The sequence below is a fragment of the Pseudophryne corroboree genome, chromosome 9, assembly GCF_028390025.1.
Source record: "Pseudophryne corroboree isolate aPseCor3 chromosome 9, aPseCor3.hap2, whole genome shotgun sequence".
Lineage (NCBI taxonomy): Eukaryota > Metazoa > Chordata > Amphibia > Anura > Myobatrachidae > Pseudophryne > Pseudophryne corroboree.
In genome coordinates, this window is record NC_086452.1 from 379,239,519 (window position 1) to 379,263,964 (window position 24,446).

The window sequence follows — 24,446 nt, forward strand, 5'->3', positions numbered from 1 at the left end:
AAACCCTGAGAAAAAATTCCAGATCCCTAAAAGTGTCCGGGTGGCGTTTCCTTTCCCTGAGGAGGATGGGAAAAAATGGGAAAGCCCGCCAATTGTTGACGCATCTGTGTCCAGACTCTCAAAAAAGGTGGTTTTACCTGTTCTGGGATCTACCGCCTTAAAGGAGCCGGCTGATCGAAAAATTGATATTACACTTAAATCAATGTACACCGCTTCGGGGGCTATATTACGTCCCACTATTGCTAGTGCATGGATTGCAAAAGCTATAGTAAAGTGGTCAGGCACCTTACTTGAGGATTTGGATACGATGGATAAGGGTGATGTTGAATTGTTTTTGCGTAACATTCACGATTCAGCAGGTTTTATGGTAGAATCCATGAAAGACCTGGGTTCCATGGCTGCGGGGATCTCTATCATGTCTGTTTCAGCTCATCGGGGACTGTGGCTGCGCCAGTGGTCGGCCGACGCGGAATCCAGGAAAAGTGTGGAGTCCCTACCCTACACAGGTCAGGCTCTCTTTGGGGAAGCTTTGGATGCGTGGATATCCACGGCTTCAGCGGGTAATTCTCCGTTCCTTCCCTCAGCTGCACCTGCTCCGAAGAAATCCTTCTCTTCATCAGCATCACAGTCCTTTCGGTCTAACAAGCCTAGAAAGGCCAAACTGCCCATTACCTTCTTTTGGGGAGGTCGAGCTAAATCCAAGAAACCTGCGCGGCAAGTTCCCAGGAAACTAAACCTACTTCCAGTATGCCGAAGTCCTCCGCATGACGGTGGACCGCGCAGCCTGGAGGTGGGGCCAGTGGGAGCGAGGCTCAGACAGTTCAGTCACGTCTGGGTATCGTCCGACCTGGATCCCTGGGTGATAGATATTGTGTCCCAGGGATACAGGTTGGAATTTCAAAATCTCCCTCCTCACCTCACCGACTTTTCAAATGAGGCTTGCCAGTTCTGCTGGCGGACAGGACTGTCTTACAAGCAGCGGTCCAGAAGTTGGTGGAGGCACAGGTCATTGTGCCAGTACCTCCTCATATGCAAGCCACGGGTTACTATTCGAACCTTTTCGTGGTACCAAAACCGGATGGTTCGGTCAGGCCCATTCTGAACCTAAAATCACTGAACCCTTTTCTGAAGGAGCTCAAGTTCAAAATGGAGTCTCTCAGGGCGGTGATATCAGGTCTGGAAGAGGGGGAATTCCTAGTATCCCTGGATATCAAGGATGCGTACCTCCACATTCCGATTTGGCTACCGCATCAGGCTTATCTCCGTTTTGCATTACTGGACTGTCGTTTCCAGTTCCAGGCCCTGCCATTCGGCCTCTCTACAGCACCAAGGGTGTTCACCAAGGTGATGGCGGAGATGATGGATCTACTCCGAAAACAGGGGGTAAACATCATTCCGTATCTGGACGATTTACTGATAAAGGCATCGTCCAAGGAGGAGCTGTTGCAGTCCATTGTACTCACAACCCGCCTACTCAGAGTCCACGGTTGGGTTCTGAACCTTCCAAAATCTAATTTGGAACCAACCCGGAGGTTGTCTTTTCTGGGGATGATTCTCGACACGGAAGTGCAGAGGGTGTTTTTTCCGCACAATGGTCCGGGATGTTCTGAAGCCAGCCCGGGTGTTGGTTCATCAGTGCGTTCGCCTTTTGGGGAAGATGGTGGCCTCTTACGAGGCTCTCCAGTACGGGAGTTTCCATGCTCGGGCCTTCCAACTGGATCTCCTGGACCAGTGGTCAGGATCTCATCTACATATGCACCAGAGAATTCGTCTGTCGCCAAAGGCCAGGATTTCACTCCTCTGGTGGCTCCAATTGCCTCACCTTCTGGAGGGCCGCAGGTTCAGGATTCGGGACTGGGTCCTTCTAACCACAGATGCAAGCCTTCCGGGGCTGGGGCACAGTCACTCAAGGGGAAACCTTCCAATGAAGGTGGTCAAGTCTGGAAGCAAGCCTGCCGATCGACATCCTGGAACTAAGAGCCGTTTACAACGGTCTTCTTCAGGCGGCCCATCTTCTAAGAAATCGGGCCATTCAGGTTCAGACTGACAATGTAACGACAGTGGCCTACATAAACCGACAAGTCGGAACGAAAAGCAGAGCTGCAATGTCAGAGGTAACAAGAATCATCCTCTGGGCGGAAAAGTACGCGGTGGCGCTGCCAGAAATCTTCATTCCGGGAGTGGAAAACTGGGAAGCGGACTTCCTCAGCAGACATGATCTACATCCGGGAGAGTGGGGCCTCCACCCAGAGGTGTTCGCAGAGGTGACAAGTCATTGGGACGTACCTCAAATAGACATGATGGCCTCACGCTTCAACAAGAAGCTTCGGAGGTATTGTTCCAGGTCAAGGGATCCACAGGTAGTGGCGGTGGACGCCATGGTAACTCCGTGGGTGTTCAAGTCAGTGTATGTGTTCCCTCCACTTCCACTCATCCCAAGGATTCTCAAAATAATCAAAAGAACAAGAGTTCAGGCGATCCTCATTGCTCCGGACTGGCCAAGAAGGGCTTGGTACGCAGATCTTCTGGAGTTACTGCTGGAAGATTCAAGGCCTCTTCCTCTTCCAGAGGACCTTCTGCAACAGGAGCCGTTCGCTTATCAAACTTACCACAGCTACGTTTGACAGCATGGAGGCTGAACGCCAGATCTTAGCTCGGAAGCGCATTCCGAACAAAGTTATTCCTACCCTGATACAGGCTAGGAAAGGATTAACATCAAAACATTACCATCGGATTTGGAAAAAGTATGTGTCTTATGGTGGAGTCTCAACTTGGACGGTTTCTCCTCTTCCTGCAAGCAGGGGTGGATGTGGGCCTGCGCCTGGGCTCCATAAAAGTCCAGATTTCGGCCTTGTCCATTTTCTTCCAGAAACAATTGGCTGCCCTCCCTGAGGTTCAGACTTTCTTGAAAGGGGTTCTGCATATCCAGCCTCCCTTTGTGCCTCCTACGGCACCTTGGGATCTTAACGTGGTACTGCAGTTCCTGCAATCGGATTGGTTTGAGCCTTTACAGGAGGTTGAGGTCAAGTTTCTTTCTTGGAAGACTGTCACACTGTTGGCATTGGTATCTGCTAGACGTGTGTTGGAATTGAGGGCATTGTCCTACAAGAGACCCTACTTGATTTTCCATGAAGATAGAGCTGAGCTCAGGACGCGTCAGCAATTTCTTCCAAAGGTTTTGTCGCTTTTCATATCAACCAACCTCTTGTGGTGCCAGTGGCTACTGACTCCTTCATTACCTCAAAGTCCTTGGATGTTGTATGGGCTTTGAAGATTTATGTGAAGAGAACTTCTCGTCACAGAAAGTCGGACGCTCTGTTTGTCCTTTATGATCCCAACAAGGTTGGGTGGCCTGCTTCTAAGCAGATGATTTCTCGCTGGATCAGGTTTACTATCCAGCATGCTTATTCTACGGCAGGATTGCGTGTCCGAAATCCGTTAAGGCCTACTCTACTCGTATAGTGGGTTCTTCCTGGGCAGCTGCTCAGGGTGTCTCGGCTTTACAGCTTTGCCGAGCAGCTACTTGGTCTGGGTTGAACACGTTTTCTAAGTTCTACAAGTTTGATACTTTGGCCTCTGAGGACCTAAAGTTTGGTCCATGGGTTCTGCAGGAGCCTCCGTGCTCTCCCTCCCGTACTGGGAGCTTTGGTACATCTCCATGGTACTAATGTGGACCCCAGCATTCCTCTAGGACGTAAGAGAAAATAGGATTTTAATTACCTACCGGTAAATCCTTTTCTCGTAGTCCATAGAGGATGCTGGGTGCCTGCCCAGCGATTCGGTTTCCTGCAGTTGTTACTTGTTTCAGTACTGCCTTGTTACTTGGTTGAGTACTGCATTGTTACTTAGTTAAGTACTGTTGTTCAGCCGTTGCTGACTTATTTCAAGCTGGTTGCTTGATTTTCTATTGTTCTGTGTGAGCTGGTGTGAATCTCACCACTATCTGTGTATTCCTTCTCCTCTGGCACAGTTTCTAGACTGAGTCTGATAGGAGGGGCATAGAGGAAGGAGCCAGCCCACACTATTATACTCTTAAAGTGCTCATGGCTCCCAAGGGACCCGTCTATAACCATGGTACTAATGTGGACCCCAGCATCCTCTACGGGCTACGAGAAAAGGATTTACCGGTAGGTAATTAAAATCCTATTTTTTCCTTTTTTGCCTTTCTCTCTTGTTTCATGTAACCACGAGTCACTGCAGGTCAGATGACTGAAGACTACAACATTAAGTTAAGTGGCTCAAAATATTCCCAATGCACAATTTTCTGGTATATAAATATGATGCACTAATAGGCGCTGGTTACGTTCATTTTCCATATATATATATATATATATAAAATAAGAATTTACTTACCGATAATTCTATTTCTCGGAGTCCGTAGTGGATGCTGGGGTTCCTGAAAGGACCATGGGGAATAGCGGCTCCGCAGGAGACAGGGCACAAAAGTAAAGCTTTCCGATCAGGTGGTGTGCACTGGCTCCTCCCCCTATGACCCTCCTCCAAGCCAGTTAGGTACTGTGCCCGGACGAGCGTACACAATAAGGGAGGAATTTTGAATCCCGGGTAAGACTCATACCAGCCACACCAATCACACCGTACAACTTGTGATCTAAACCCAGTTAACAGTATGATAACAGCGGAGCCTCTGAAAAGATGGCTCACAACAATAATAACCCGATTTTTGTAACTATGTACAAGTATTGCAGATAATCCGCACTTGGGATGGGCGCCCAGCATCCACTACGGACTCCGAGAAATAGAATTATCGGTAAGTAAATTCTTATTTTCTCTATCGTCCTAGTGGATGCTGGGGTTCCTGAAAGGACCATGGGGATTATACCAAAGCTCCCAAACGGGCGGGAGAGTGCGGATGACTCTGCAGCACCGAATGAGAGAACTCCAGGTCCTCCTTAGCCAGGGTATCAAATTTGTAGGATTTTACAAACGTGTTTGCCCCTGACTAAATAACCGCTCGGCAAAGTTGTAAAGCCGAGACCCCTCGGGCAGCCGCCCAAGATGAGCCCACCTTCCTTGTGGAATGGGCATTTACATATTTTGGCTGTGGCAGGCCTGCCACAGAATGTGCAAGCTGAATTGTATTACACATCCAACTAGCAATAGTCTGCTTAAAAGCAAGAGCACCCAGTTTGTTGGGTGCATACTGGATAACAGCAAGTCAGTTTTCCTGACTCCAGCCGTCCTGGAACCTATATTTTCAGGGCCCTGACAACATCTAGCAACTTGGAGTCCTCCAAGTCCCTAGTAGGTGCAAGGCACCACAATAAGCTGGTTCAGGTGAAACACTGACACCACCTTAGGGAGAGAACTGGGGACGAGTCCGCAGCTCTGCCCTGTCCGAATGGACAAACAAATATGGGCTTTTTTGAGAAAAAAACCACCAATTTGACACTCGCCTGGTCCAGGCCAGGGCCAAGAACATGGTCACTTTTCATGTGAGATGCTTCAAATCCACAGAATTGACTGGTTTTAAACCAATGTGATTTGAAGAATCCCAGAACTACGTTGAGATCCCACAGTGCCACTGGAGGCACAAAAGAGGGTTGTATATGCAATACTCCCTTGACAAAGTTCTGGACTTCAGGAACTGAAGCCAAGTCTTTCTGGAAGAAAATTGACAGGGCCGAAATTTGAACCTTAATGGACCCCAATTTGAGGCCCATAGACACTCCTGTTTGCAGGAAATACAGGAATCGACCGAGTTGAAATTTCTTTGTGGGGCCTTCCTGGCCTCACACCACGCAACATATTTTCGCCACATGTGGTGATAATGTTGTGCGGTCACCTCCTTTCTGGCTTTGACCAGGGTAGGAATGACCTCTTCCGGAATGCCTTTTTCCCTTAGGATCCGGCGTTCCACCGCCATGCCAACAAACGCAGCTGCGGTAAGTCTTGGAACAGACATGGTACTTGCTGAAGCAAGTCCCTTCTTAGCGGCAGAGGCCATAAGACCTCTGTAAACATCTCTTGAAGTTCCGGGTACCAAGTCCTTCTTGGCCAATCCGGAGCCATGAGTATAGTTCTTACTCCTCTACGTCTTATAATTCTCAGCACCTTAGGTATGAGAAGCAGAGGAGGGAACACATACACCGACTGGTACACCCACGGTGTTACCAGAACGTCCACAGCTATTGCCTGAGGGTCTCTTGACCTGGCGCAATACCTGTCCCGTTTTTTGTTCAGACGGGACGCCATCATGTCCACCTTTGGTATTTCCCAACGGTTTACAATCATGTGGAAAAAACTTCCCGATGAAGTTTCCACTCTCCCGGGTGGAGGTCGTGCCTGCTGAGGAAGTCTGCTTCCCAGTTTCCATTCCCGGGATGAAACACTGCTGACAGTGCTATCACATGATTTTCCGCCCAGCGAAAAGTCCTTGCAGTTTTTGCCATTGCCCTCCTGCTTCTTGTGTCGCCCTGTCTGTTTACGTGGGCGACTGCCGTGATGTTTTTCCCACTGGATCAATACCGGCTGACCTTGAAGCAGAGGTCTTGCTAAGCTTAGAGCATTATAAATTTACCCTTAGCTCCAGTATATTTATGTGGAGAAAAGTCTCCAGACTTGATCACACTCCCTGGAAATTTTTTCCTTGTGTGACTGCTCCCCAGCCTCTCGGGCTGGGCTCCGTGGTCACCAGCATCCAATCCTGAATGCCGAATCTGCGGCCCTCTAGAAGATGAGCACTCTATAACCACCACAGGAGAGACACCCTTGTCCTTGGATATAGGGTTATCCGCTGATGCATCTGAAGATGCGATCCGGACCATTTGTCCAGCAGATCCCACTGAAAAGTTCTTGCGTGAAATCTGCCGAATGGAATTGCTTCGTAGGAAGCCACCATTTTCTACCAGGACCCTTGTGCAATGATGCACTGTTTTTAGGAGGTTCCTGACTAGCTCGGATAACTCCCTGGCTTTCTCTTTCGGGAGAAACACCTTTTTCTGGACTGTGTCCAGAATCATCCCTAGGCACAGCAGACGTGTCGTCGGGATCAGCTGCGATTTTGGAATATTTAGAATCCACCCGTGCTGTTGTAGCAGTATCCGAGATAGTGCTACTCCTACCTCCAACTGTTCCCTGGACTATGCCCTTATCAGGAGATCGTCCAAGTAAGGGATAATTAAGACGCCTTTTCTTCGAAGAAGAATCATCATTTCGGCCATTACCTTAGTAAAGACCCGGGGTGCCGTGGACAATCCAAACGGCAGCGTCTGAAACTGATAGTGACAGTTCTTCACCACGAACCTGAGGTACCCTTAGTGAGAAGGGCAAATTTGGGACATAGAGGTAAGCATCCCTGATGTCCCGGGACACTATATAGTCCCCTTCTTCCTGTTCGTTATCACTGCTCTGAGTGACTCCATCTTGATTTGAACCTTTGTAAGTGTTCAAAAAATTTTTAGATTTAGAATAAGTCTCACCTAGCCTTCTGGCTTCAGTACCACAATATAGTGTGGAATAATACCCCTTTTCTTGTAGTAGGAGGGGTAATTTAATTATCACCTGCTGGGAATACAGCTTGTGAATTTTTTCCCATACTGCCTCCTTGTCGGAGGGAGACCTTGGTAAAGCAGACTTCAGGAGCCTGCGAAGGGGAAACGTCTCGACATTCCAATCTGTACCCCTGGGATACTACTTGTAGGATCCAGGGGTCCTGTACGGTCTCAGCGCCATGCTGAGAACTTGTCAGAAGCGGTGGAACGCTTCTGTTCCTGGGAATGGGCTGCCTGCTGCCGTCTTCTTCCCTTTCCTCTATCCCTGGGCAGATATGATCTTATAGGGACGAAAGGACTGAGGCTGAAAAGACGGTGTCTTTTTCTGCAGAGATGTGACTTAGGGTAAAAACGGTGGATTTTCCAGCAGTTGCCGTGGCCACCAGGTCCGATGGACCGACCCCAAATAACTCCTCTTCCTTTATACGGCAATACACCTTTGTGCCGTTTGGAATCTGCATCACCTGACCCCTGTCGTGTCCATAACATCTTCTGGCAGTTATGGACATCGCATTTACTCTTGATGCCAGAGTGCAAATATCCCTCTGTGCATCTCGCATATATAGAAATGCATCCTTTAAATGCTCTATAGTCAATAAAATACTGTCCCTGTCAAGGGTATCAATATTTTTAGTCAGGGAATCCGACCAAGCCACCCCAGCTCTGCACATCCAGGCTGAGGCGATCGCTGGTCGCAGTATAACACCAGTATGTGTGTATATACTTTTTATGATATTTTCCAGCCTCCTGTCAGCTGGTCCTTGAGGACGGCCCTATCTATAGACGGTACCGCCACTTGTTTTGATAAGCGTGTGAGCGCCTTATCCACCCTAAGGGGTGTTTCCCAACGCGCCCTAACTTCTGGCGGGAAAGGGTATACCGCCCATAATTTTCTATCGGGGGGAACCCACGCATCATCACACACTTTATTTAATTTATCTGATTCAGGAAAAACTATGGTAGTTTTTTCACATCCCACATAATACCCTCTTTTGTGGTACTTGTAGTATCAGAAATATGTAACACCTCCTTCATTGCCTTTAACGTGTGGCCCTAATAAGGAATACGTTTGTTTATTCACCGTCGACACTGGATTCAGTGTCCCTGTCTGTGTCTGTGTCGACCGACTAAAGTAAACGGGCGTTTTAAAACCCCTGACGGTGTTTTTGAGACGTCTGGACCGGTACTAATTGTTTGTCGGCCGTCTCATGTCGTCAACCGACCTTGCAGCGTGTTGACATTATCACGTAATTCCCTAAATAAGCCATCCATTCCGGTGTCGACTCCCTAGAGAGTGACATCACCATTACAGGCAATTGCTCCGCCTCCTCACCAACATCGTCCTCCTACATGTCGACACACACGTACCGACACACAGCACACACACAGGGAATGCTCTGATAGAGGACAGGACCCACTAGCCCTTTGGAGAGACAGAGGGAGAGTTTGCCAGCACACACCAAAAACGCTATAATTATATAGGGACAACCTTTTATAAGTGTTTTCCCTTATAGCATCTTTTTTTATATATTTCTAACGCCAAATTAGTGCCCCCCCTCTCTGTTTTAACCCTGTTGCAGTGCAGGGGAGAGCCTGGGAGCCTTCCCTCCAGCCTTTCTGTGAGGGAAAATGGCGCTGTGTGCTGAGGAGATAGGCCCCGCCCCTTTTTCGGCGGCCTCGTCTCCCGCTCTTAACGGATTCTGGCAGGGGTTAAATATCTCCATATAGCCTCCGGAGGCTATATGTGAGGTATTTTTAGCCAAAATAGGTTTTCATTTGCCTCCCAGGGCGCCCCCCTCCCAGCGCCCTGCACCCTCAGTGACTGCCGTGTGAAGTGTGCTGAGAGGAAAATGGCGCACAGCTGCAGTGCTGTGCGCTACCTTTAGAAGACTGAGGAGTCTTCTGCCGCCGATTCTGGACCTCTTCTTATTTCAGCATCTGCAAGGGGGCCGGCGGCAAGGCTCCGGTGACCATCCAGGCTGTACCTGTGATCGTCCCTCTGGAGCTGATGTCCAGTAGCCAAGAAGCCAATCCATCCTGCACGCAGGTGAGTTCACTTCTTCTCCCCTAAGTCCCTCGTTGCAGTGATCCTGTTGCCAGCAGGACTCACTGTAAAATAAAAAACCTAAGCTAAACTTTTCTAAGCAGCTCTTTAGGAGAGCCACCTAGATTGCACCCTTCTCGGCCGGGCACAAAAATCTAACTGGCTTGGAGGAGGGTCATAGGGGGAGGAGCCAGTGCACACCACCTGATCGGAAAGCTTTACTTTTGTGCCCTGTCTCCTGCGGAGCCGCTATTCCCCATGGTCCTTTCAGGAACCCCAGCATCCACTAGGACGATAGAGAAATATATATATATATATACATACACACACACAGTATATATGACTCGCTGTGAGAATTTAGCAATTCCTCAATGCAATTGAAAGACCTCAAATAAACAAATAACTTGTTGGTAGAGCGCAGGGGCGTATTAAGCGAGGAGGGGACACGTGTACAGTATACATCCGGGCCCTTCTTGTCTAGCCAGCAGCACAGTACACTTGGAGCAGTAGGGTCACTAGTAAATTCTAGTGCGCATGTGCAGTTCTCCGGGAAAATGGCGCGGTGGCCATTTTCCTGTGATCTTCCTACTGCGCATGCGCAAGATGTTGGGGAAATGTCCAATGCGCCATTTTCCTGAGGATTTGTGGAGCACTGCTGCCGCCGATGAAAGACTCTGGAGGGGTCTCTCATCACAGGGGACCTGGAACGCACAACTAGCATCCATTATAGATAAGTCACTGTGGTAGTCATATTATAAACTAGCTGTTCTGCCTGTTCTTCGCACAGAAGTTTCTGATTTTCACGGTTGTAAATATAAATGAGTGTTCAAAATTTGGTAAATCTATAGAGATGTAAATTTGAGACGTCCTAATGTAAGTAAATATTAATCCATGGTTCTTGGTGTTACCTGAGGAGCAACCATAGCATATACGGTAAAAAGTGACAGGACCATTTTTGTAGTTTATAAAATTCTACCCACTGGAGGTGCAATCCAAATTTTTATCCGACTGTCTGTTTGGGCGTTATCATTCACGCAACGTAAGCCACGCATCGGTGATGACGTCATTATGTCAACCCCCTTTTCATCCCCTTAAGGGAGGTTTATTCAAATTCTGATTACACAGTTTTCCTATTTTCCACCTGCAGAATAGCTGTGTTAAATTTCAGCTTCCTAACAGTAAGAGAATTAGTAATTAATCATTTAGTTAGTTAGTTAGTTAGTTAGTGAGTGAGTGAATTAGGGCTTTTGCATTTATATATATATATATAGAGAGAGAGAGAGAGAGAGAGAGAGAGAGAGAGAGAGAGCTCTAAAAATGTTTCCGGCAACATACACTTTTACCACTAGGGGGTGCTATTTATCTATACATAATTTAGATTACAGTGCAGTATATCCCTTTGACAGGCGATATTACAGAGCCTCACACACCTCTCCACCTGTAGTTAAGTATTGCAGAAAAAAATGTGTTGTTTTTTTTTTTTGCTACAGTTTCTTATTTATAGTAACTGTATTTAGTCAAATCTAAAAGCATAAGTATATTCATATATTGTTTACCTAAATGTAGTGCCTGCCAACCATATTCAGTTTGCAAATCCTGATTACTCCTCATCCCTGTAGAATATATTAGTTGTTAGTATTTGTGCAAGCCAGATGTTTGCTCTTTTATTTAACACCTTGGACCAATATTTAGCATATACAGTAATGATACCTGGAATAAAACAGTTTTTTTTTAATTTATCTCCTATATATTTGCCCAGATCTGTGACTCATTTCCTAACGCTGGGCTGAGTCAGAGTCATAGAGTCCCAGATCTGGGTGGCTGGATGCAGGGCATGATCCCTTAACTTTCTGGTGAGTGGTGAGCACTTTAAATATCGTTGATGACAAGCACACGCACCTAAGACGCAGAGGACGCGCTCCGTGCCTGACCACATGCTGCTGCATCTATCTCCGTCCTGACCAGCGCACCCGCCCACCCCCAACCAACAGCCCCACCGCACCTGACCCTCCACCACCTGTGGCACCCCCACACCCGCCCCTCCCCCGCCCGAAGCACACACACACCACGCCCCGCCACCCACCCCCACCCATGGCACCCCCGCGCCACCCCAACCCATGACAAACCCGCACCCGCCCCACTTCCACCTGCAGCTCCCCCGCACTCACCCTTCCCCCACACGCAGCGCCCATGGACCCCATCTGCGCGCGCCCCCCCACCGCCCTCCCCGCAAGCCGCTCATCTCCCATCCACAGCACCTCCATAAAAATGCATCTTAGTCACACAGTAATGTAATAGGATGCACAAGCAGCTTTGGCTGATTAAAATGATATGCAGCATGCCTATATTCTGTGTGTGACTGCGACTGTATTTGCATACAAAAAGCTGTGCTACACTGTTTTCCTGAAAAACACTAACGTGGCATTTCAGATACAGATAGAGCTGCAATTACATGCAGGATATAGGCATGCATTACAATGTGTCTGACGCATTTTCGTGGAAAATAAAAATCGCAAAAAAATATGCTTGGCGTTTCCAACATTTCAAAGACCTTCTTTGCAGATGGCACATTTGAGGATAAATCGCCAGTTTGGGGGGTCCCTGTGTAAAACTAATTTGTACATGATTCAGAAGTCACAAATCAGCAGCAAGGACAAATCCAACTTCCCGCATACGTGCAGACCTGTGGGATGGTGAAACAGTCCTGTCAAGTGCAGACTGCCCCCACCACTGCTTTGTATATATATATATAAACTGCTGTAGCATTGTATATTGTGTTCCAATCTGAAAGCATTTGTTTAAGATACACACTACCACAGTTAAAGCACATTTCTCTCTCTTGTGGTTCTATCACTCCTTTTTTTACTCACAAGAAGTGTATTTTATGCGAATTTTATTTCAGTCAGCTGATATATACTGTATGTTGCTTAATGATTCATTTGTGTGATCTGCTGGGGCGTTTTTATGGATCATGAAGCCTTGGTTTTTTAGTTTTTTATTTTATCCTTCTAAGAGATTCTGGACAAGTGAAATAAGACATGCCAAACTTATAAACCAAATCCATGTTTTGAATACCACAGACGTGTACTCTGGCAAGCTACTCAGTAACTTGCTCCTGGAAATAGTGTACTTATACATCAAACACGAGTCAGGTCTTCTCAAATAACTAGATGTCGTAAAAAGGATTTACATTTTCACACAATATATGTAATATAGTTAATAAATAGCAAAACATTTGCAGTTGAGTAGAGCTACTGTTCTCTACTTACTGTCTGTTAAGTTTAGCGTGTGTAATTTGGTATTTTTTCGCATTTTACGGTATTTCGTATGTATTCCTTTATAATAAATAAATGTTTATTAACTAAAGTAAGTCTCTGAGCTGGGTGTGGATCACTTGGCGACCCTAACTAGGTTGACTGTCATTGGGTCAACCACTGCTAGTTGACAGTGACTAGGTCGAAATGGAAAAAAGTTGACATGAGTTTTTGGATTTTTTGGGGTGTCGTTTTCTTCGTAAGCCCAATTAGTGCACCGTGTCCCCTCGCATGGCTCGTGGCCTCGTTGTGCTCAGCACAGGTTAGTATTCCCAATCTTAGTCCACATGTAATGTAAAGTAAAGTAAGAAAAAGTAAAAAAAAAAAAAATTAAACTCATGTCGAGCTAATGCATGTCGACCAAAAGTGGGCGTCCTAATGACTGTCGACCTAAAGACCGGATACCCTCTGAGCCTTACAACAAAGTAATACTAAAATGTACACGTAAAACACCATAGCAGTACATTCTAAAAAGAAAAGAAAAAAATATGTATGTACAGATGTGTCCGCTTACATCTATCTGTGCTATACTATTCCTCCTACTGTAAGTACTTAGTACACTAGTATAATAAAAACTCAAAATTCAGGAAAAATAGGATATACTGTAATCTGGGTAAAAAAGGCATAAGCACAAAGGACCTCTGTATTTGACTTTTTCTTAGGATTACTATGTTTTGTTGCAAATGAATTGATATAAAATCGCAGCTAAGCATATGAAATCTATGTATTGAACCCACCTCCAACACTGTTACTTACGGACATTGCTGGAGGAAGCACCAGTGGTGACATCACTGAGGCCCTTCATGATAAGTCAAGACCGATATTATGAGGTTTTCCCTTGATTGGCTAACTGTAAAAGGAAGTGTCAGGCGTAGATGTTGATGTGGGTTTGGCAAGCCATTGAGGCATACCTGTGCACTTCATGAATGAGATCCACCATGTGCAGTAGACAGGCTGAGGTGTGCTTTAATGGATAATGCACAACCATTTTATTGCATCTTGTCTTTAATAAGTATAATAACCGATCCCACACATCAGCATAGGGCTTATATTTGGGTATGGGTCATTAGGTCGACCACACTTAGGTCAACAGTCATTAGGTCGTCCACTATTGGTTGACATGAGTTTTTTTTTTACTGTTTTTGGTGTATTTTCTTCGGAAAATGACCGGGAACCCCAATTAGTACACCGTGTCCACTCGCTTTGCTCGCCATGCTTCAGGCAAGGTGCCTCACTGCACGCGGCACAGGTTACCGTTCCCAAATGTAGTCCACGTGGATCGTAATGTATGAAAAAGTTCATTTAAAAAAAAAAAACACCTCATGTCGACCTTTTTCCATGTCGACCCAGTACATGTCGACCTATTGACCATGTCGACCTAACGCATGTCGACCAACAGTGGTTGACCTAATGGCTGTCGACCTAAGTGCTGTCGACCTAATGACGTAACCCCTTATTTTTGCAGGTACTTCTTTACAGAACGGCTTTAACTCATGGATTTCTTTTGTACTGTATTTAAGTTAATGCTGCCACATTGGGTCAGGTTGTGTTGTATAGAAGGTTGACAGTCATTCACCCCAAATGGTTGACATGCATTAGGTCGACAGGTGCAAAATGCTGACACATGAAAAATCAACAGGTACAAAAGGTTGTCACAGTCAAAAGGTTGACATGACAATGATTGACACAAAAATGGTCTTTTTTTGTTTTGTTGGGAAATATTGTACATTTCTTGTTCTGTGGCCACCATCGGTACAAATGTAGAGCCTCGCGGGCTTGCTTCGCTCGCCATGATTCGGGCAAGGTGGCTCGCTCCACTACTGCTGCTCTCGCCACAGGCTACTATTCCAAATACATGTTTTGGAGCAAATGTTGACGAAATGTGGGGGGAAAAAATGTGTCAACCAAATGTGTGTCGACCTTTTGTACCTTTCAAACTTTTGTACCTGTCTACCTTGAGCACTTTAGACCTTTCATCTGTCGACCTTTTGTACCTTTCGACCTAATGCTTGTCGACCATATGGTGTCGACCTATTCACAGTCTTCCCAGACATTGTAGATTTATCATCCGGTTTCCTGGGTTAGGATATCAACATACTCACTCCAAAACATTACATTCCTTCTGCTTCACTCCTTACTGTATTGTAATATATTTGGTTTGGGATATATAAACTATGTTCTGTTTAGTTTCAGCTCCAAGCTGTATACATGGTTAGTCTGCTTGCTGGCAGGGGCGCAGACACATGCTGCATGCCCTGATGATGTAGATGTGGGGGGCGGCCACTCATGAGGGCATGGCCATGCCATCTCTGAATAATATGTAAATGATGTATTGATTCTAATGCTTGCTGCTGCAGTAGATGACATTGTTATCTGTATTTGTCCTCCCCCACACACACACACGCACACACACACACACACACACACTCTCCATGCTCCTGCATACTGGTGCAATCCAGAATTTACTACTTCCTTAATGATTGTGTGTTAGCATAAATGTGACTCAAGTGTAAATGTGCACAAATGTAGTTCTCTTATGGTTATGGCATGTGCTAAGTTTTGCATCCATTAAACATTTCTATGAGGAAGTACTGTATATGGATTTGCAGCTACCTTGAGGATGGGATGTAGGTGACAACTCGGCGGTCGAGATTCCACCCAGCTGCCGGCATTCTGACAGCCGGGATCCCGGTGTCGCCATACTGACCGGCCGCCTGGGTTCCATCTCAATCCCTTGAGGACAACATCTGTAAACATCATGTATGCAGGGCCGGCAACATAAATCTTGGGTCCTGGTACAGTGATATCTCTGTGTCTCCCTAATGACTCCATGCTGCATTCCCAGCTCCATCACCTCATCCCAAAGCCCTTTATCCCCTCACCAAGCCACTCTTACCCCGGGGAGAGACTCACCTGCGCTGCACTCCCCAGACCTGAACACTGCACAGCAGACCCCACCAGAAGAGGCCGACCCGGAAGAGCGGGCGCACACTCATGCCACACAATCACTGTGTGTGAGAGGATCTTGTCACTCTGAGGCTGCGCCCACACCACCTACAGCTCACTGCTTTCTTTGCACAAGACCGCTCACAACCTGGGCACTAAGTGGCGTATCCTTGGGGCCCAGTACAGATGTCCTCTTTGACCCCCCCTCTTCCTGTTGCCGGCCCTGCAGTTATGGAAGCCATCGATGCACCAGGAGTGTTGCCTGTTACTTGCTAGCTCAGCATACTACAGACACTAACATGCAAAAATAATATTTGATTTGCAAGAGGGTATATGAGGCTGCATCATCAGGCACACCTCAACCAATACAGTGTTTGGGTATGGGGAGTGCAGCACAGGTCAGTGTCTCCCCGGGGTAAGAGTGGCTTGGTGAGGGGATACAGGGCTTTGGGATGGGGTGATGGAGCTGGGAATGCAGCATGGAGTCATTAAGGAAGTATGGTAGTGACACATGCAATAAAGAGTCTTGATGCTTCCTCATTCTCAGGATTTATTTCAGATATAAGTGAAAGTAAAAAAAAAAAAGTTGAAATTACCAAAAGGAGTGGACTTAAACTGTAATAGCAGGCCTGACTTTGCGAGGACATATCCACTGTTTCCAGGTAGACCCTAAAATTCTGTCACATACCTCTGTTTTTGAGTGGAGGACTGGCAGGTGGGTGTGTACATTTAAATTCTTGGCAGACATTCGCACAAATAAAAGCAGTGCAAGCCCCCATTTCTTGTGGTTTCTGTATAACCCGTTATGTCTGTGTGGTTTAAATTTTCAGCTACTTTTGTAGGAATGGAGTATCATTCATTATAAAGGTAACGCAGGCAATATCACGTATATCTCCTGTTTACCTTTGAGTCCCAGGGTGGGTTGCATCAAACATTCCGCCAATGATCGCATGCATATCAACGTTTATTATCACCGTATGCATGCAGATTTATGCAAAGGACAGCATTCCCGATAAGAGCAGTCCTTTGCAATGTGTGGATTTCCAGGTTTGTGACCCGGCAGTCCTTCTGATTGGATCCCTCTTAAGCTCATAGGCTTCTCTTGGTTTACTCACCAGGTCCAAGTTCTGGAATGTATAATATTCCGGTGCTTGGTGCATATATGAAAAGTGGTCGAACCCCTGAAAATGGCATTTTCTGAGGTTTGACCTCAAAATAAGAGCTTTAATGCATCCCATCCCCCCTCCCCCTGATCTGGCTCAATGTCTCCATACACTAGTAAGCTCCGAACATACTGAATTTTCAGAGCTTAACAGAGGAATGTTCGCCATCTTCAGATGGTGTTTGTTCCCCCACCCTTGCTACTTCCTTTGGGAAGCATGCCTGGAGTTGTGAAGAGAGACCGAACGGATACCTCCGCCCCTGTTCGGCTCCTTCCGCCGGATGCATGTGTGCATGTGTGAACTCCAGTTCACGTATCCATACTAGCTACTGCATGTTTCACCGTTACTAAAGTAGTTATATAGTAGGAATCATGGTGACAGCTGATCTCCGGATCATCTGTCTCCACACCAGAGCATTGTTAAATTGCTCCGCTGATTCAGGGCTCTTAGGGGGTACATTTACTAAGCACAGTGATAAGAGTGGAGAAGTGAGCCAGTGGAGAAATTTCCCCATCAACCAATCAGCAGCTCTGTATCATTTTATAGTATGCAAATTATAGATGTTACTTCAGTGCTGATTGGTTGATAGGGAAATTTCTCCACTGGCTCACTTCTCCACTCTTATCACTGCTTAGTAAATGTACCTCTTAGTTCCACTGTACGTGAGGCAGCCAGGGAAGCTAGCCCACAGAGCAGTAAGTTAAGCTCATATCGCTAGGTGTCTTAAGGGGGGTACTCACGGGAGAGATGTGTGCTGAACGATCTTAACACAGACCGCTCAGCACACATCTCTCACCCCGCTCAGCACAGTGCGATGTGCTGAGCGAGGGGGAAAGCCGACGGGGGGCCGCTCACTTCACACAACGGTGAAGTGAGCGACCCGCTAGATTGAGCCTGCATGCAGCTCAATCTAGCATCGGCGATAGCGATGCGCGGCCCCTATCGCTGGAGGGCATACACACGGCAGATCCGTGCTTAAAATCTAAGCAATCTCGCAAGATTGCTTAGATTTTAAGCACGGATCTCTCCGTGTGTACCCCTCTTAAAGGTGCATACAAACGGAGAGATTTTGACTGAGCGATTTCCCTTGAACTGGCTGTAGGAGATTTTGACTAACTTTTCCAGCGATTTTGGCTATGGGCGATTTTAGCTAACTCATTTAAGCAAGGGGATGCTTTTTCTTTTCCAGCGACCTAGCCAAAATTGACTTGCCTGCACAGTCTATTTTTAGCAGCGATAGCGACCTGGCGGGGACGCGCATCGCTATTGCTGGCTGTGTACACATGGAGAGATATGCACTAACTTTCTGAGCGATTTTCACTATATAGTCAAAATCGCTCAGTTATATCGCTCCGTGTGTATGCACCTTTAGCAATATGTATTTGATAAATTGTGGCACTATGAGATTTTTATTGCAGTGCTATAACTTACAGTACTAATTGCTTGACCGGGGCTCTTAATAAACAGACCGCTAAGTGTCAGGGTACGGCCATGACTTTAGTGTTCTGGCCACTGTGGGGCTGATGCTGACTTGGCCACAAAAATTACTGTATTTGAGGAAAAGTAACACTTCTATTTCCTCCCACAAGTAGAGAGCGAGATGCAGCTCAGCAGGCAACAATAGCACGTCACACGTTATGCTGATGTTTCCCGCTTGAACGATTATCATCAGTCTGTGTATATCTTGCGATTACACTGCGCATGTGTAAAGGTGGCTTTGAGATTCCGCTCGCAGTGAGGATTTCTTTGCAGAGTGATTGATAGGAAGTGACCATTGCCTAATTGTAAAGCGCAACGGAATATGCTGCGCTATATAAGAAACTGTTAATAAATAAATAATTTGCGGGTGGTAATGGGGGAGTGGCGGCAAAAACGCTGGTGTGACATGGCTGTTTTCGGGGCATTTATCATACGTCAGCTGCAATCACGTACACAGAGAAGCATAGCACCTGCGTTGCTTCTGCCGTGGCCAGTCTGCATAGCCATAGACCTACTTTAGCAGTGGATGTTCCCTGTTGTTGCGTGTAGGCTGTGAATGTGCACTCTACCATATAAATCCCTGAATCTACACATTGGGCCTGATTCAGATGCGGTTGCAAGGTCGATGCAACGGCGATCCTTTTCAGTGGCGGGACTGGGAGGCATTGGAAGTGTAGTAGCCAGGGCAGCCATCAGTGGGGACTGGATTCCAGGGCCCTTATAGAGAGTGGGGCTCACCTCTGGCTCCTACCGGCAATACCTGAAGAGCTGCACAGGCAACGCAACAACAGTGGGCTGATAAGCAGGAAGTACTTAAAACAAACCTTCCCTGCGCATCAGTTCTGTGTATCGTTCCTGCAGGTCTGCAGTGCTTCACCTATATGTAACGTCATGATGTGTGACATCACACAGGGGTGGAGTGGTGTGGCAGAATCTGTTTTTCTTTTTTTTTTGGGTGGGGGAGGCCCTGTCTATTTTGTCAGTTTAAGGCCCCACAATTTCTGATGACAGCCCTGGTAGCAGCCCCCCAAAAGTAAACAGACCGCCCAACGAAGCCATCGCAACATGCTCAGCAACTGCATAGTCCTTCGCAAACCGTGAGGAACATCGACTGCCTGAATGCCTCCACAACTTTGCAGAATGGTTATGGGAGCTGCAATGCTGACCTCATCTTGTATGCGTACATGATAGCAGTCTCACGACAAGACACCCCCTGAAAATGGTCACTACACCCCTGCGTTTTTTGCAGACACTCCCTGTTACTCCCCCACACAGCCTCTTCCTGTCAATCACTCTATGACTGATTACTCACTGCGGGTGGCATCGCATGCATAGTGTACCGATAATCGTTCAGTTGCGACATTATCGAAGTTGCAACCACATCTGAATCAGGCCCATTATCCTTTGTATTGGAGCCATTTGTGTACTTATGGCCTAATTCAGCATGGATCGCGGTTCTGAGAAATTGCAGTTGTCTGCGAGTAGCAAGGTGCCGCCCCGACACAAAGTAAAAATGCCCTGGGCAACATTGTGAATGCATCGCAGATGGCTATACACTCGTAGATGCATACGCAATTCCTGAAACATCGAAGAATCTTTGCTGTCTGAGCAAATGTGAGTAGGTCTGAGGCTGCCAGTAATCTGTGGACTGGAAGTGGTCTGCGCTGATGTCAGAGACCCTCCCCAAAAACATCTAGGCACGTCTGTTTTTTTTGTGACACACCCATAAAAAAAAAGGTTTCCGACCAGAAACGCCACCTTCCTGTCAGTCAAACAGTGGCTACATTGCGACTACAAACTGTATGCAATTTCTGTCGCTATTATTCCTCTTGCGTGCACAATGAGAATACTACACATGCACAGTCATTCCATAATCACTTAATTTGCGATTTTGCAGAATATGATCCACACTGAATTAGGCCCTTAATTATATAAATAAACCTTTCCTATAATGTACTCTGTACACATTACAGTCCCTGGACTGGATTATCAGTGCTGTACTTCTTTCCTATAGTGATTCTGCTTCGTGCAAGAAATGTTGCTGCAGGATGGAAAATAAGCTCTGTGTGTGTATGTGTAAGTAATGATAATTCTCATTTTTGCTTCTCATTTCTGTTTTGCAGAGCGGAACAATGAAAGAATCTGAGCAGAGCAAGATTCCAGCACAGCGTCCTCCACCTCAAGGTTGTTTGCAGTACATTCTCGACTGTAATGGCGTTGCAGTAGGACCAAAACAAGTCCAGGCTGTGTGAGGGGTTGTAGCCAAAAAAAAAAAAAATGGAAACAATTTTGTGCAGTTTTGCCATGTTTCAGTGCTGACCTGGACTGTGTTTTCCTATGCAGTGTCACTTCTCTCTGTCTCGTCTCTCCCCTTAAATATGTCCACGCCTGTGACGCTAACTCCTCTTTCTCTGTTTAACTTGTGATTCAGAGCTGATGTTAACAGTATACACAGAATTGTGCCTCTTTCAAGTCCAACCTGACTGTTTATTATAATGATTTCTTTTATCATGGGGGAATAACTCCTAACTCGAATGACAAACCTCGGACTTGACGCTAAGCCTGTATGTGTGTGGGCGTGTAAACACGTGAATCCTACTTCACTTTATTACTTGCATAAAGTGATTGGAAAGATCAATGAGTTTAAATCCAGATTTATCTAAAGTGTTGAATTCCGGGGATCATTTTCTTTTTCTAATTTTATAGATTTTGCAGTCATCGTATTTGTTAGCATGGGTAGGCTTAGTAAACATGGACTTTAGTATCGTCCGTTCCGTGACTCCATAAAATGTCATGCAGGTGTGCCTAAAGTATTTTTTAACATTCTTGTGTAAGTATGGTTTGCACGCCGTATGGATAGGACACTATAGTACAATATTTGTGATCAAGTATAAAATGTTTCATTGTAGTCCATTAAGCTCTGTCCCCGCTTGTGTGGCTTACTAAGAGCTCAGAGCAAGTGATTGTCAAACATTCTTACTTATATCTAAGTGATTGTGAGTTCTGCAGACCACTTTCTTTTTTTTCTCCCCCAAACACTTTGTTAACCTTTAATCCTTGTACTTGTTGTATGTCTGAAATGTAAATATTCCTGAGAAGCGCAGATAATATTCCTTGACTTTTTGTTAAACTTGTATCTCAATAGCCATAACGTGTGACGTAACTCTCACATTGATTTCTAGCTTAGCACTACCCAAAGAGGCAACAGGCAATCGAGCTGCTTGCAAACATTTGTGTCGTTGCCTTAAAGTCTTATGTTGATCCAAGCCTCATATGTGCATTCAGTGGGGTAAACTAACTTGGGACGCTGGTGAGGAACAGATGAACCAAATACTAGACTGGGATTTGTCCTGAAACAAAAACAAAAAGAAGAAAGACAAAATAGAGAATATAAATTTGTGCCCTGCAATTATCTGAGAAACTGGTGGTGTGTTTAGCCCCTCCCTCCCCATAGACTTAATGTAAGATTTAATACTGAATTTTATGCTATTGATATGGATGCTCCTTTAATAAGTTGAGATGTTTGGCAGAACAGACACATGATAACTTCTTGTTCCTAATTTATTTTTCAGATATGTAGAATTTAGGTCATTTGATAACACTAATGCTATTGATAGAAGTTATTTCATAACCATACCATATATTAGGGTCATCAGAAAATTACAGGAAAGGTCAGCCCACTAATTGGTCAGGTCGGTGGTTTAAGCCATTGCTGTGGCATAATAGCTTTCTCAAGGCTGCTAGCTTTGTCTTAATGCATGTCTTGGGGAGTCATGATTTATTTTAATATCAATGTCTTTTATTTATAAATTACGTTAGACATTTGTGAATTTGTCAGGTTTGTTGGTCTTTCTCGTGCTCATTTCACTGACTGTATATCACATTTACTGTGTCATTCAGCTTTCTCCTTTTCTTTCATTCGGTCCTCCCCAGTCTATCTCTCCGTCACCCCGTGTTCCTTTCCTGCACGCTGTGTTCTGCTGTCCCCATACAGGGCCCATTTGTGCAGAACAGCATTATATAAGGGCTGATACCACTTAACAGTGGTAGACATCGCTAGATCACCATTAGAAATTATTAAGACCTCACGTACGCTGGAAACGTGGGAATTGAGAAATAATTAGCAGCTTGAGGAATACAATTGTTAGAGCTCACTGTGCAGCAAAGATCATCTTTTGTCATTTTGTGTCTGAAGTGCAGCTAAAATAGCTTTCGAAGCTTCTCTAACCATGGTTAACGATCTTACCGACTCTCTGCTTCTGGGGGAGATCTATCAAAACTTGTGCAGAGATAAAGGGGCCTGTGCACTAAGCCTTCTTGTGATATCTGCTTGTTCATTCGGAAATCTCATTGTTTGTTCACATGTGAATATCGAATGATAATAAACTCAAACTCAAACCTTGGAGAGAGATAAAGTGGACGGAGATAAGTACCATACAACTGCTCTGTATACTTTTATAGTATGCAGATTATAAATGTTACTTCAATGCTGATTGGTTGCCATGGGCAACTTCTCCGCTGGCTCACTTCTCCACTTTTTTCACTGCTTAGTACATCTCACCCACAGCCTGTAACATGGCAGTTAGGGACTGATTGTTGGTACTTTATCTCTGTCCACTTTATCTCTCTCCAGTTCTTAGTACATAGACCCCATAGTACCAGTCAGTCAGCTCCTACTGCCATGTTACAGACGGTGTTTGAAAAATAACATTTAGGAGCTGATTGGTAGGTACATTATCTCTGTCCACTTTATATCTCTTTAAGCTTGATTAATCTCCACCTGTAACGTGACCTGTAATTGTGCAGATGTGTGCATGCAGTTTATGTGGGTGTCACCAGTCTGTTGTAATTCTATGGACGCAATGTGGCTGGAGAAAACATTATGCCAACACAGCCATTCTTTCTCTATTCCAAAGGGTTATATCTATGATATAGGACATTCTGAATGCCGCTGGTAACATTTGAGATTACTCTATATTTTTGGCATGTAAGCATGTTCCAGTACAATGTTGTGGGAAACGGGGCAGTCGTCTTAAAATGTAGAATTCATGTATTTTTATTTTATTTTGTAAAACGATTTTGTTCTTGTCAGATTTATTTTGTACAAAGCCAAGTGTGTGGCACAGAGTACATGATGGTTGTCTGACTGCAGTGATTTATGTGAAATATCTTGTACAGCTTCATGTGCAATAAAGAAAATAACATCTGACTTCAGTGTATAGTTTCTGGCTCACCATCATGCCAATATCACCATCATTATCTCAGGGAATAGGATGATAAAGCAAAGACCACATGTGGCTCTCACAGCGTTAGGCAGGCCCAATAACAGTGGTACCCCTTGGTACTATGGTATCTTTGCACTAAAAAATAGCTTTAATCAAGAACTACCCCAATTTATGGTTTAGTCATATCCTCCAACCACTAATAAAATTATTTGCTATTGATTTTTCTGATGCATTATGGTAGCTATAGAGCACTTACAAATTGTTTTAATTATTAATTTGCATGTAGTGTTTTTCATGATTTTCAAAGAAGTTTACTCTTAATTGGGTCATTTTAATATAGCTCTACTTTAGAGTGTGCTATTTACAGTCGCCTTTAAAATTGTAGGTATTGCTGAAACGTATCCAAGAAACATGGTAGCTTACACGTTAGAAGTTATCAAATGTGGTGTAGTGAAAATGCGCTGTTACCCATGGTAGCTGTACACCGTATTTGTTCTACTTAGTCTTCATTGCTCTAGGCTGATGCAAGAGAATAACTGATTAATTACTAGAAGTGCCAGTAAGTAAGCCAAATATTAGTAGTGCAAAATATTGTTCTCGGATTGTGGTTCCATGTTAGACTATTGTATGTTGACACTATAGGGGGGTATCCAATTAGCCCCGAAAATGTTGTGCCGGCAAAAAGCAGGTTTGGCTTCGCCTGCCTGAGGCAGGCAAGACCAAACCCTCGATAAGCACCGGCATCGGGATAAGCACCAGCTATC

General features: G+C 45.4%; 1 protein-coding gene across 3 annotated transcripts in view; it reads left to right on the top strand.

Moving 5' to 3' along the window:
* Positions 1 to 24,446, top strand: part of SYN2 (synapsin II) — a 590,154-nt gene that overhangs the window by 525,675 nt on the left and 40,033 nt on the right. For all 3 annotated transcript variants that reach the window (XM_063940770.1, XM_063940772.1, XM_063940771.1), the window contains exon 11: positions 20,581 to 20,641. In XM_063940770.1, the coding sequence (XP_063796840.1) occupies positions 20,581 to 20,641 (61 nt within the window). The remainder of the gene's footprint in view (positions 1 to 20,580; positions 20,642 to 24,446) is intronic.